This window comes from Bactrocera dorsalis, chromosome 4 (genome assembly GCF_023373825.1).
Source record: "Bactrocera dorsalis isolate Fly_Bdor chromosome 4, ASM2337382v1, whole genome shotgun sequence".
In the NCBI taxonomy this organism is placed as follows: domain Eukaryota; kingdom Metazoa; phylum Arthropoda; class Insecta; order Diptera; family Tephritidae; genus Bactrocera; species Bactrocera dorsalis.
The window spans coordinates 486457-500137 of NC_064306.1; the positions used below are offsets into that span (position 1 = coordinate 486457).

A 13681-nucleotide genomic window follows, 5' to 3' on the forward strand; every position below is an offset into this window, starting at 1 on the left:
AGTCCGGAAGGACTGTTGGGCGGCTACAGAAGCGTTGAGATGTCGGCCTTGGTTAGGTAGCTGTTCACCAGAAAGGCGGTGTGAGCCGGAGCGTTCTCGTGGTGCAACTTCCAATCGGCTGCGATGTCTTGTCGGAACCGTTAGACCCTTCGTTTGACTTTCTTGAGGACTTCCAAGTAAAACTTAGCGTTGACAGTTTGTCCAGGAAGAACAAATTCATGGTGGACGATGTCTTTCATGTCAAAAAAGACAATGAGCATAGTTTTCACTTTGGATTTGCTCATTCTTCTGGTCTTCATCGGCGATCTCTTCTCGACCCTCCAAAAAGGCATGGTGCCACCGAAACACATCTTGCTAAAGCAACATCTGGGTAAGCCTGCTTGAACATATTAAACGTCTCCGTTGCAGATTTTCACACAATTTAATCGCGTACCTCTGCTCTAACGAACACTGCCTTTTCGGCTTCCACCACTCATAGAAACACGTCCCGCGAAAATGTTTGTTCTGACTCTTCAGGTGCTCGGAGACAACTGACCAGCCACTCGTTAGATAGATAGGAACGCCCTCCACCGAATCCAGCTGGAGCACACACGCTCCAAAGTACAGTCGCGACGGAAGAAAATCAGTCCTATTACTTTCCGGACAACTCCTGTATACTCCATTCTCTTTTCAGCTGCTTACATTTTTAAAGCTTATTTTGAAGTCAAACGTATTTGAACTGCAACCATTTCTAATTGATAATCTTCGCATCTCATTATTCCCACGGAAAAAAACCTAAAGCCAAAGAAAAACAACTTCAACCTCTGACTTCTTGCATCGCGCCTATTTTGTATATTGTATTTTTTCTTCTTTGTTTGTTTTGGTTTTCATTTTCCGCTTTGCGTTGCAATAAACTCATTGCTTATCGCAGTCGCGTTGGCATCGAAGTGCGCCTAAATATGTAAATCATAAATAAATATTTTGCCTAACAAGGCAACGCGCTGCTAAATCACTGCTCGACGCGCACGCGCACCGCAGCATATTCACACGCGCGCACACACTCACACGCGTACAGAAGAAACAGAAGTGCGTAGTCGCAGCAGCAGTTGGTGCCGTTTAGAGGATTACGCGCTGCTGTAGGCTCAGCGAAGCGGCGGCTCGGTGGCACGGCTGCGCGTCGCAAAATATGCATTTATGCCGATATCTGAAATATGATAAGTTGGTGGCTTCCGAGCAACGAAGTCCATTAATCACCATTGAAATTTATTGTCTACCAGCTTAGGCATAGGCAGTGGTAGCGGCTAAGGCGATTGTGGGCTGAGTGGTGTATTGTCATGCATCGTTGTTGCTGTCATCGGCGCAGTGGCAGACGCAGAGCGGCAGCAAAGGCACAAACCCATTCAGTTGTTGTGGCCGCAGCATGTGGCGCATTCAGTCGCTAATAAAGGCGCTTATAAATAAACTTGTTGCATATTTATTTATCGGATATGCTGCGCTGTCGATTGTTGTTGTGGCTGTCTTGCCACCTCAGGCACTTGTTGTTGGCAACACTTCACCAAAGAGCCATCATTAGGTGACACAATAACAATAAAAACCAAATCAAATTGCGCCGCGGTGCGGCAAGAGCTGTTGGCTACGCCCCAGCGGTGCCAAGTGACAAGTAACAAGTGGCAAGTGGCAAGTGGCAAGTTGGTGGGCCGACTGGCGGAATTAGTTGGTAATTAGCGACTTTAAAGGAATATTCAAACATTGATAGCGTAAGAAATGTGTGCGAGGCGACGGGCGACTGCAAGCCTTCAGGGCAATTAGTCAATTGGTGTATCAACGACAAATTCGCAAAAGTGTGGAATTAATTTGTGGTTACAACGCGCGCTCGCGAGGTGTTGAAGTGCAAGGCTAGATAGTGCAGAGTCGTCGCAGTGGTTGGAAGGCTAGCTGAGCTTCGATTGTCACCAATTCAGTTGCACTTCTACGTTCTTGGTCGAGCTGGTGTCGCGTTTTTAATATATGCGACAAATATGGAAATTATGATTGGCGCATTACTTGAATGTGGTGTGTGGTGCTGAGTTATGTGGTTGAGTCACGCGATAGACGCTTGTACGCGTACGCAGCGCAAAAGCGCGAAGAGCTGCGCAAATGGAGTTGGTAGCCGATGGCTGAAGTGGTAGTTGCCCGTGGCATATAGTGGCTCTGATTATCAGTGAATTATTATTTCAAGGCAGCTTGCTCCAGTCGAGGAAGTTCTACACCGAATTGTCCATAAATCATAAGTTTTTGCTGCATCTGGCAATTATACCAGTTAAGTTAATAAGTTACACCTACTACCAATCTGGAACCGGCAGTTAACACCTTTATTTTGATTAGACTGCCAACGCGCGCGCCTGCATGTGAACGAACATGGCTTTCTGTAAAGCGCTGCGTAAATTTATTGCGTATGCGTGGTAAAGTAAAGTTTTATTAGACGCGCTTACATGCGTTCAGGGAAAGCTGAGCGTCAGCGTCTAAATATTGCTTTTTAAAATATGGTTGGAGGATATAAATACTTTGGGCTCTGCTTGAACTCATAAATCAAAATAATGCGCCTTAGGTTCAGATTGCTGCCGAAAAGGCGTAAACACGCAAGCCCGAAGTTGTGCAATTGAAAATCTCAGCAAAAACAACAAACGCCTTTGTCGAAGCAGCCTTCGCAGCTGGAACACTTCATGTGGTGAGTGCCTGTATGCGTCGCCTTAGCGTTGCTGCACACCTTCGTGGCATCGGACGCGTTTGGGCAATCGGGTAGTTATTGTTTTATTGTTGCAACCGCTTAATGCCAGTTTCCTAAGTAGTTCCATATTTGGACGCGCTGTTTGCCACTACATAAATCATAGATGTGCGACAGCATACACCCACACATGCGCGCGCACACACTTATAACCCAATGTGTACGCACATATGCCAGCGGGCAGTCAACAAGATGTCAGTACGAATTTAACATTGCCGATTGGATGCTGCAGTCATGATCGGTGCAGCGCGCTCCGCAGCATTTTAAGCCTATGACTTCGTTGCGTTCCACTTATGTGTTTAATGCACGCTGACAAATCCGTGGGCGTGGGTATACTGTATTCGTAACGTCGCGTAGTTTTTATGATTTTTGACAACTCGCCGCTTCTGCGCTGGCCGCTGCTGTCGATCAACGCTGACCATTGCCTTGCAGTTTGTTGCGCAGCAAAAGCAAATTGCAATTAATAAAATGAAATTGACGCAATCACGTTGGTCGCTCGCCATTTCCGTGAAGCGCGCGCACACACACCGCCGAAATGGCCAACATGGTGCGCATTGTGGGCAGCAGGAAGGCGGTCAGCCGTCCATTCGCTTTGTGGCATGCAACAGCGACAATAAAAATGCAGCGCGCGCGGGTTATGCGACGCGCGCTGTGGCAAGTAACAAATGGAAAATCTTAATAGAAAAGCGCACAACAAAACGAACAGCAAAAACTGACAGCAGTTCAACTACATGCCAAAATAAACCTGGGCACAAATACATATATGGATGTATGTCGGCCCAAGATTTACTAGATGCACTGAGTGTTAGAGCGTAGGTCTGCAAAGACTAAATAGACAGGGCAATTGTGATTGAAGGTGTGTGGTGGTGGCGCGGGCAGGAGCGGTTGTGGGATGCCGTCGGCCAGGTCGACGCCGGGTTGTGAATGCCGCAAAATAAGTTGGCAACATTAATTTATGTGACACGACGTTATAATCCGACATAAATTATTGGTATGGACGATTAGAGCGCGCTACAATGACACACAACAATGGACTGGAAGCCCGCAGAAGTGCTGTGTGTGGTACTTGTGTGACACCGGAATGGATAAGCAGTTGTCATTTGTACGCATATGTACTCGAATTGGTTTGGGTATGGAAGTTGAAGGAGTGGCCGCAAAAAGAGAAATGAATTGCTTGCAGATTAGAAGTGACTTATTAGCAAAATATTTGACATTTACGAGACGTCTGGGAAAAGCCGCGGAGTCGGCAGACTGTTGGCGGAAAACGGAGGTTGGGAAAGCACTGGATTTCTGATATTGCCGGATCACTTATCATTGAAATTGCGGTCTCAGAACTTTCATAGGACAAAGATTTCTGATATTTACCACGGTATAGCTTATGCCCGTGTAGCTGGACCCCACCACCTCTCTTTTAGCGCATCTAAAAACATTGAGCAATGCAAAGAGCTTTGTCAGGACCAGGAGGGACCTCTCAAAGTTGTTCGATACCAAACGAGGTTTCAGACAAGGCGACTCCCTATCACGCGACTTCTTCCATCCGCTGTTGGAGAAAATAAATCGAGCAGGTACAATCTTCTATAAGAGTGTAGAAAGACCTCCACTCCGTTAAAAAGACCAGAACCAGGCTTCGTTTAATATCTCCGATTGGCGCCACTTTGCGAAAATAAGAAACGACTGGCGCGCTGTTGTTAACTCGGTTGTAATCCCGTAAGCGGTGTCTACGCCAGTAAAGAAGAAGAAGAAAAGCGTATTTTGTAAAATCGATAGCTCGCTTCATGACGGCTTTAAAGTTATAGGTCTTCAGTTATTCAGATAACGGAGAGGCAAATGGTGCAATAAAGAGAAGAAGGTCTTGAATTTTCACACATCTCTCCATTTAATCGTTTACGCTACGTCAATTAATTTTTACAGTTAAATTAATGCTTTATGCAGCATTTTGTCCATTATATAAATATCAGCATTAATTTGTCGCGCTTTTATGGAATGCAAGTTTTATCTCAATTCTAATTTCCTATGCAAATAAATTTCACTCTATTTATTCTCACATTTGGCGCTACTGCAACACTTGGCGCTTCTACAAATTGCCAACTTAAAATTGCAATGAAGTCAACTAAGCGCGCGATAAATCAATGCGTGCGCCACCGCTGCTGCGGCGCTGTCGGGTGTTGCGCGATAACGATCGCCACGACAGATGGAATTACGCGCTCACGTGCGCTTATCTCACGGCTGAAATCGTAATGCAATAGTCGCAGGATAAGCAAACTAGTTCAAAAATGGTGAAATGCGCTGGCGCGCGTTGATTTGGTCGCAAGTTTTCTTTGGCGACACCACTGCGACACTGAGATATGCGGCATATAGAACTTGCTGAGAATGCAATGTTTGGGCAGGCGAACACGCGCGCGTAATAGAAGATCGTGCTTTGCACTGCGCGCAGTTAATACCGCCTTGATCCAATTGGTATGCCTTTTGGTTTTGTTTTTACTTTCACAGCGTTATCAGAAACGCATTACTTGCGCATTGCGTTCACACACAGACCGCTTCCAGTGAAATTCTCATAGGTGGTTAGTTTTTAAAAGCGCGATGCCAGACGCCATTCTACAATGGAAGAAATCAATTATGCAAGATTTTTCCATGCTGGTGGGTAATGGTCCCAAAGGAAAGCTGCCACGAAGCCTAACAAATGAGCCGCGCCAAGCGGGCGCGCTTCGTTAGTGCGTAATTAAAATAGTAGTGTGTGCATTTACAGTAGCTATGATACTATTTATTGTAGTCGACTTGCCACAGCTACGCGCTGCCGCCGAGTCTTGTGCCTGCGCGCTTATCTCGTATGCCTCATTAGCTCCTTCGTTAAATGCGCTTTAATTTTGCATTATTAAGAATATCTGCCTAATTAATTTAATTAAATTTACTACCATGGCAGGCTATTTGTCAAAATGAGCGGCGCGTAATTAGCGCAATAGCAGCCGAGCGCATAACTAGAGGCCACTACCCCCACACCCTTGGCGCGCACCATTTTTTGCCGCTGAAGATGCGCGCTGCATTTCAATGAGCTTTTTCCCAATGCGCCTTGCAAAACAAGCGAACGCTTGACTGTGCCAGCATATTTGTAGGTCTTATATATCACCTACAGCATACTACAGCGTCATGTCGGTGCCGCGTTCAGCAATATTTATTGCGCGCGCTTCCATATGTGCGGGAAAGCAACACCTAAGCAGCCAAAGCCGCAGTCCGCAGTTAGTTCGCTTCGAGGATAATGTGTTTTCTTCTTATAGTGAATAGCTGCACGTCGTTGCAAAGAGTTATGCGGGCTTAGCAAGCGTACGCAATGCGCTCGCGCGTACACTAAGTGATTAGAATGGAAGTGGAGCACTACGAGAGAATGCCATGAAATGGGCGTATGCATGAGCTACAAGGATGCCCATATTTGGCATAAAGTGAGTCTTAAGGCTGAAGTGAGCTGGTAGAGCCAGGAGACTTGTGGACCGGAAGAGTACTTGGCATAGCGCAACATAGTCAGCCGCTGGCCATGAGCGCTTGTCGTGGTGGCCACCACGCGCAGTCATATTTTTCCGCAGAATTTATTAAAATCAAAGTAGAGCATTTATGCTACAACCATTTTCCATATATTTCCTGCAATAACAACAAGCATTAGCGACTGATTCGCGCCATATTTGTGAAATTATGGCATTTACGGAATATTCGTCAAACCAATTTGAGCGGCAATTTGTTGTACGCTGTTGGGTTCTGCTCAGGTTTCATATGATAGTGTGTTTTCTGTTCACGGTCTGATAGGTTTGGTTGTTTTTTGTGGAGCGGGTGTAGAGAATTGAGTGCCTATAATGCACTGGGTAGTATGGGGATTAGCTGGACTGATGGACGATTAGATGTTAGTGGTGTCATCTCTACTAGTCGGAATACCGAACAGTTAGGATCGTTTGCGCGTGAGTTGTTTGAGCGGCAAAGGCGATTAACTGGGAATTAGGCTTGGATTTCGTATGAGTGGTGTGCGTATGGGCTCCAACCCTTGGCCATCAGTCCAGAACTGTAAGGAAGCTCAACTGGTAACAGTTTCGGCTACGAGGTTTGACTGGACACTTAATTCTGGTACCACCTCGAACCCTACCAAGGTGGTTAGTGTGTCCATTCAGGGCGCTGATCAACGCATTGATTTCATCTGCTGTGCTTTTGAGCGCCGTGGGGTAAGGCTGTCGTCAGCACGTACCCACGTTAAACACACCGGACCTTGTGTGTTAGTTTGCGTGAACATTAAAAAAAGAAGAAGATAGAATTGCATGCTATAAATGTTGTTAACGAAAGCAGCTGCGAAACTCACAAGATCGGAAGCAAATATACATGCTTTTTTGAAAAACGTTCAATTTCGAGTTATGACTTTCTAAAACTAACAAAAGAACATGCGCTGTGGTCCACAAATTTATGAAAACCAACTCAAAAGTGGGTTGTGGCTAATGCAACTGCACTTAAGTGATGAAAATTGGCAATTAATTGCCTGTGCTTTAATTTCTAAATTAAAAATTACAAAAAAATGTCAAAAATATCATCAAAATGCAATTGCAGTTGTCAAATCATGGCAATTGAAATTTTAATTGAAATGTTCGATGTGAATCCACTGACCACGGAGGCGCTCCACGCCACTATAGACTCCATTGCGGCGATGTCGCACGCTCTAAGCGTCTTGGTAGGCGGTTTCGGACAGCCGTCGGCGTCGGCGATTAAGTGCGCGCAACGAGCTTGTAATTGTTTGTTAAAGTGAAAAAATGTGCCATTTTCGGCGGTTCGATTACGCCTTTCTTGTAGTTAATTGCTTTTGGGTGTGCACGCGAACGGCGGGCGGGGCCGCTGCGGCGGTGAGTAATTTGAAACTCGCAGCAATGTTACAAGTGATTTGATAGCATTAACTGTTGTTAGAGTGGTGGTTAAGTGCCGTAGTTGCAAGTTAATTTGTCGCCATAGATTGTGCATTGTTTACAAGGTGTAAAAGTTGTGCTTTTGGTGCGTTTGTGCAACACGAAAATTGCTGTCCGTCCGCAAGTGGACTTGCCTTTTTTCTAATCTTTTCACAACTTCATTTATTTTTGCCTTTGCGTTATATTGATAATTCTCCTTTCTCTCTTTCTCATTGCAGGTATGTTTGCAACCATTCGTTTTCAGTTACATAAGTATAACGGTATAAGTTGCGCGAGAATTGCTATCAGTAGCATCAGTTGTAGCGTAGCGCAATTGAAACCAAACGATAATCAAAAGACTTAAGCAACAAACTTGCCAGAGTCAACTCTTAGCCACAATCAGCGGCACACACGCGCAGAACATGGCGCTTTTCCCGTCCTCTTCGCGTCCGCGCACACTGATGGAGCAACTGTTGGCGCGCAAGATCGAGGCAGCCGCCCAAAGCGGTCCGGGCGGCAGCCGTTTGCGGCGCACCGATTCGCTCGACTCCGCCAGCAGCATCGGGTCACTGGGGTCGCTGGTGTTGGGCGATGATGTCTGCCGCTGTGACGACTGCCTGCTGGGCATTGTGGATCTGTATGTAATCAGTGCGGAGGCATCCAAGAAAAAGGTAGGTAACCGGGCAGCCCGAATTGCGCTTTTCAGTCGATGCACTAGCGGTGTTGCAATGCATTTGCGCTTGTTGTTCCTGCTATTTGTGTTTGCTTAGTTGTTGGCAGACGCTGTTTGCAGGCGCAGCAGTTGATTGACTTACAACATAGACTTGCTAATTTTCCATTAATTACTGTTGTGTGCAGGCGGTCGCGAGCGTGTGGCATGCCACCTTGTGCCGTATAACTTTAACTTGGTTGATTAATGACAGGCTGGCGGGTGGTTGGCAGTTTCATCGTGCTACTGTGGGCGTCGTCTTGCTTTTATGTGATAATTTGTAAGAGACCAAGTACGAAACATGCCTACTAAAGACCTTTAGTAATGTGGTTAGTACCATATTGTGACAGAGGCACAGTAGGCGATTACAGGAACGAATTATTTACAAAAAGTGGCTATTAGGCGCTTATCTATTTTGAAAGGAGACAATGGAATGAAGCCAAATCGTTATAAATGTAATAGGCATTTTAAACTTTTGCCATGTAATTTCCTTAAGGCCAAGAGGGAGTACCAAAAGCAGAACAGCGAAAGAAGCCAACAGCGTAGTCGATAAGTCTATCTTCGCCATTGTTTAGTCGAAAAAGTCTTTTTGATTAGAATACGAAAAGACTTTTTCGACTATCCAATATTTTCTATTTATGCTTTTCAAAGCTTCCTCTTCATCTCTACTGTAATGAAAAGTTTTCCGCTTCCACGTGGTGGCTAGTCGAAAAAGTCTTTTCGTATTTCTAAACAAACTTCAACTATCCAATATCTACAAGCGTTTGTCCAATAAGCTTGTTTATTATGAAATTTACGATAACTGACATGAAGATACGTTTTTAAATTGCCAAACAGCATGACTTCCGCTGACATAAGCCCTAGCTGTTATTATCAATAGCGTTTGGAGATCATACTACTTCGTGGCAGGCCATCACAACTTCAAAATATTTGCCTCTTATTCAGTGATGAAGCAAAGCGCCTCTCAGCCACGTAATTTGCCGCCGTTCGTACACCAAACACGCTCGTTTTTACTCTAATTATTTTTAAGCGCTTCTCTGCTGTCGCCTGAAGTCCCACATCACGTTGTACATTTAACGCTTATCATTATACACAAGTTGATGACTGTGTGGCCATGGCGTCGCGTCTTTCGTGCGTATCGTGATTTTATTGGCAGCCGTAAATAATTTGCTTAGCATAATTTATCGCGTTATTACAAGACAGCAGAACATTTACCGGCGCAAAACATCACACCGCTTCTCCACTATCCAGCGCGATCTCCACTGTCCAGCACCAATTAAATAAATTCATACTACCGTCAGTCGCCATCACACACGCACTTTCCTGCGAAGCGTTATCAGCGCGCTCACCTGGCGGCGACCAGTCAGTGGGCCTGTCGCTTCGTTGCGTTTTCCTCCGGCTGTAGCAGGAAGTGTTGTGTCTTATTTGTAGATAAATCATAGCTCTATGGATAATCGCGTTCGTAATGAAACCACAAGTGTCTCTGCGCACTGTTGCCGCGCATGCATCATCGCTTAATAAGTCGGTAATGGCATGTGGGGAATGCAAGAGATCGTGTTATCATCGGTAAAAAACGACTTGCAGAATATAAGCGCTAGCAAATAGCAGACAAAACTGGTCCGATGGTGTTATCAATTAGTAATTAGTATGAAGTTTATCGCGAAGTTCCTAACCCCAACGCAAATGAAACTATATATGAAATCAAATACGGAGCTTTTCACTTCTTCGTTTCGTGTGCTTTCGACAGCGAGTGCTGAAGCTTTGCCGCGTATTGGTGTGTGCTTTGGCTTGACACATCGAGCGCTTATCTATTGCTGGTCGCTGGTCGACAACTTTCTGATCGTATCGTGTTTTCCCTGCAGATGTCGCGTGGTCGTGGCGCGCTAATAGAAGTATAGCAGCAAACTGCATGAAGAGGAGGCGTCTTATAAAAAGTTATAGATATTAGTATTTTTTTTAATTGGTCATACAATATGTTTCTTAAAACGGCTCTGATTGGTTTTTTGAGCGGTTATTAATTTAGGTAAAGTGTGCTTAATACCAGGGCAGTGAGGGTTTCGCAAGACTGAGATTCAAACATCTCGGCAGTCTTACCTTCGGCGAACCAAGAGACGCAGCAGAAACTGACATTAGCCATCCCCACAAAATTGTGAAAGGCTCAAAGCGCTTTTTCGGTTTATAAGTGTCTAATGATTATGTTCTATAGGGTATATAGGTTTGAGGTCACACAATGGACCGGCATTCTAAGCTGTCCAAGTGAGATTCGCGTGCTGATAAGCTAACCTAACACTATACAAGTATATTCGTGTCTGACTACCTGTCGCTCAGGATATTTTCTTCGTAATTAGATTGGCATTTTTTTGGCGTCTTTGTTACATTTTTATACACTAAACAGGGTTAAGTTTTCCTCAAAGTTTTCGCCGGATATCCTATAAAATATAGATATATAAGTGATCATCCTGACGAGCAGAGTCGATTTGACTATGTACTTTCCGTCCATCTGTCTGTGTATATGCGACCTAATCTCTCAGTGTTTGAGGTCTGAAATTTTGCATCGGTCTGCAGCTCATTTTTCGGAACGGCCGAATTCGCACCACCATGGCTTATAGCCGCCATGCAAACTGATTGTTCAGAATAAAGTGCTTGTACGAAAAATTTTTTCATCCGGAGTTAAGGTTTTTTCTTGTTTTGTATTTAAAAGCCATGACTTGCTACCCACGGCATTGACAATGTTCTCAAACCACTCAGTATCACTGGATAAATCTTCTTCCGCATCATCATCGACTGTTCGACGCGTTAATCGCATATAAGGCAAAACTTTTTACGCATTTTCACTTGGATTAATCAGCAAACGATGAATTTATCTAAAGTCGCGAGCACAGTTTACTTAGCTGAGTTCGTCAAACCAGTTCAAGCTTCATGTGGGCATAGCGTGACGTCACAGATACGTCAATGGCCCACAAAAATTGAACTGCAAACATACACACACAACTAACTTATATATACATATGTATATATTACTTATTTATACGCATATATTGACATATATTTGTGCGAGCGTGTGTGAGAGCAGACTGTTCAGCACGTAGACCGCCTTCCGTGGCTGCTGTCTTGGCGGCTTGACGCGGCTGTTTGTGCTAACTTTGTTATTGTTGGCTGTCAACTAACTGTAATTCCATAATTATGATCCAATCGTTTAATTGTTTTTTTTTTCTTTTGTGTCTAGACGGCCAAAGGCCAAAGACTTTTGATGTAATTCAAAAATTAAACTTTTTTTCGCATAAAAATAAAAGTAATAGACCACAGATAATTGTTGGACAAAAAAGTAAGTTTACAGCAAATTTCGTCAAACTCGTTTTGGTAGAAAATAAAAACAAGAAACCCAAGAACATGCTTGAATTTTTCATATAAATTTTGAGGTTATGTGAAAAAAGTTATAGATCTTTTCATTACCTGCAACATAGCCATATAAGTTTTTTCTATAGTAGTCGTAGTTTTGCCCAAAATCGAGATAAGCCCTTTTTGACTTTTAAAAACTCAACCACGCCCCTCTCCTTCCTTTTCCCGAACGCAGTTCGTCTGTAAATTATTTCTCCTTTATTATTTGTCATTTCAGCTTTTGTTTCCGCTGTGTTTCAAACTACTATGAATTTCTTGCTTTTCTACCATTTTCAAAGGCTCTAGTCTATAAAGATTTATTAAAATATTGAAAACATAAAAGTCACGCTGACTGACAGCACATACAAGTATAAAAAAACAATAATATAATTAAACTAAATCGGCGTTTGAAGCAGGGAGCAAAGTCAGCTTCCTCTGACGCTTGACTAATACTTTGCAAATAGTGAAATTTTTACCAGCCAATACCACATAGAAATACTATGGAAACTATGGAAAAATAAAAGTAAATATCAAATATACAACACAAACGCGCGCGCACACAACAACAAAACGCGAGAAGCTTAATTTGAAGTCGCCGAATTAGTCGGCTCGCGGTGTTAGCGGTAAATGCCGCTAGGTAACATACAGCTTCAGCCTCAGCTCCAGCTATCGTTTGACGTCACTGCACAACAGTCGTGCGGTCCCCACTGTCGCCCCTGTCCATGCGAAGCCATTAGCCGATGAATATTGTAGATTAGCGGCTTTGCTAAACGAGCGTTTCTATTTGCTCGCTGGTTAGCATGCTGTGTCTGTTGCCGTTTTTGCTGTTGTTGTTGTTTCGATGTTTGTTGTTTCATTTTACGCCATTATCAGCTCGTATACCCACACAAATGGAAATGAATTTCCAAATGTTTTGAATTGAATAATTTCGAATTAAATCGCTAAATTATAATCTATAAGGATTTCGGAAGCTTTTAGCAGGCTGGGAAAGCTATTAATATGTGCTGTATGAAAATCGGGGGATTCTTAAATGATAGGCACACTTTTTGCACTGTATATGCGGGGTATTGTTGGGCGCTGACAACAGTCATTGAGTTGACCTTTGGTGATATGCTCTCTGCACATTAGGATGACATGTACCTGGCTCAGTAAATTAAATATAGTCTGCTAATCTGGCTAACGAATATCGTCCGAATAGTAGCATACACCCTATATATGAAAACGTATTCAATGCAATATCATCTCTTTATATATAAAAATTAGGTGTCACGTTGTTTTCCGCGACGGACTCTTTAACTGCTGAATCGATTTTAGTAAAATTTAATACACTGTGTTCAGTTCAAACCAACTTAGAAGATAGGATAGGCAAAACCAATCATAAATAAAAAATACAGTGAAAGCTCTAATAAAAGACGCTCTATTAAACGGATGACAGCCTTAAATTCGTTATTTTTTCCAATGAAATTTATTTGTATGAACATATTCAAAATTTATTATTTTTCTCAACCCGTTCGTTGCTGCTTTTCTTTGGCTTCTCTTTAAAAGTTTATGTTTTAGTTTTTTGTTTTTGTGTGGTGATTTTGTGGTGTGCACTATTGTTGTAAAATAACACTTATACAACCGACAGCACTTTTCATTGTTCTATTTGTGTAAATAATAATTAATTTGATATTTTATGGTTGCTCATAAGATAAACAATTGCCGTAATGAAAGCTAAAAAACGAGCAAACTGAAAAAACAACGAACATGCGGCGATTGAAGCACGCTGTGGTGTGCTGCGGTTTTATTAGCTTTGCAATAGAGACTTGTGCCGCCAATACTGAAGAATACTCGATAAACATAGTGGAAGTAAGATTTCTATGTCGAACGATGCGAACAGTTTGATAAGACTCGACTACTGGTTGTAAAATGATTTTATATTGTTCCAACAGAAAGTTTCCTCAATAT

General features: G+C 43.3%; 2 protein-coding genes across 2 annotated transcripts in view; both read left to right on the forward strand.

Moving 5' to 3' along the window:
- Positions 1–8011, forward strand: part of LOC109579844 (mucin-3A) — a 38319-nt gene extending 30308 nt beyond the window's left edge. Inside the window, exon 4 of the mRNA XM_049456046.1 lies at positions 7887–8011. Coding sequence (XP_049312003.1) covers positions 7887–7934 — 48 coding nt within the window. The 3' untranslated portion in view covers positions 7935–8011. The remainder of the gene's footprint in view (positions 1–7886) is intronic.
- Positions 7966–13681, forward strand: part of LOC105230384 (inositol-trisphosphate 3-kinase A) — a 28947-nt gene continuing 23231 nt past the window's right edge. Inside the window, exon 1 of the mRNA XM_019991787.3 lies at positions 7966–8318. Coding sequence (XP_019847346.2) covers positions 8070–8318 — 249 coding nt within the window. The 5' untranslated portion in view covers positions 7966–8069. The remainder of the gene's footprint in view (positions 8319–13681) is intronic.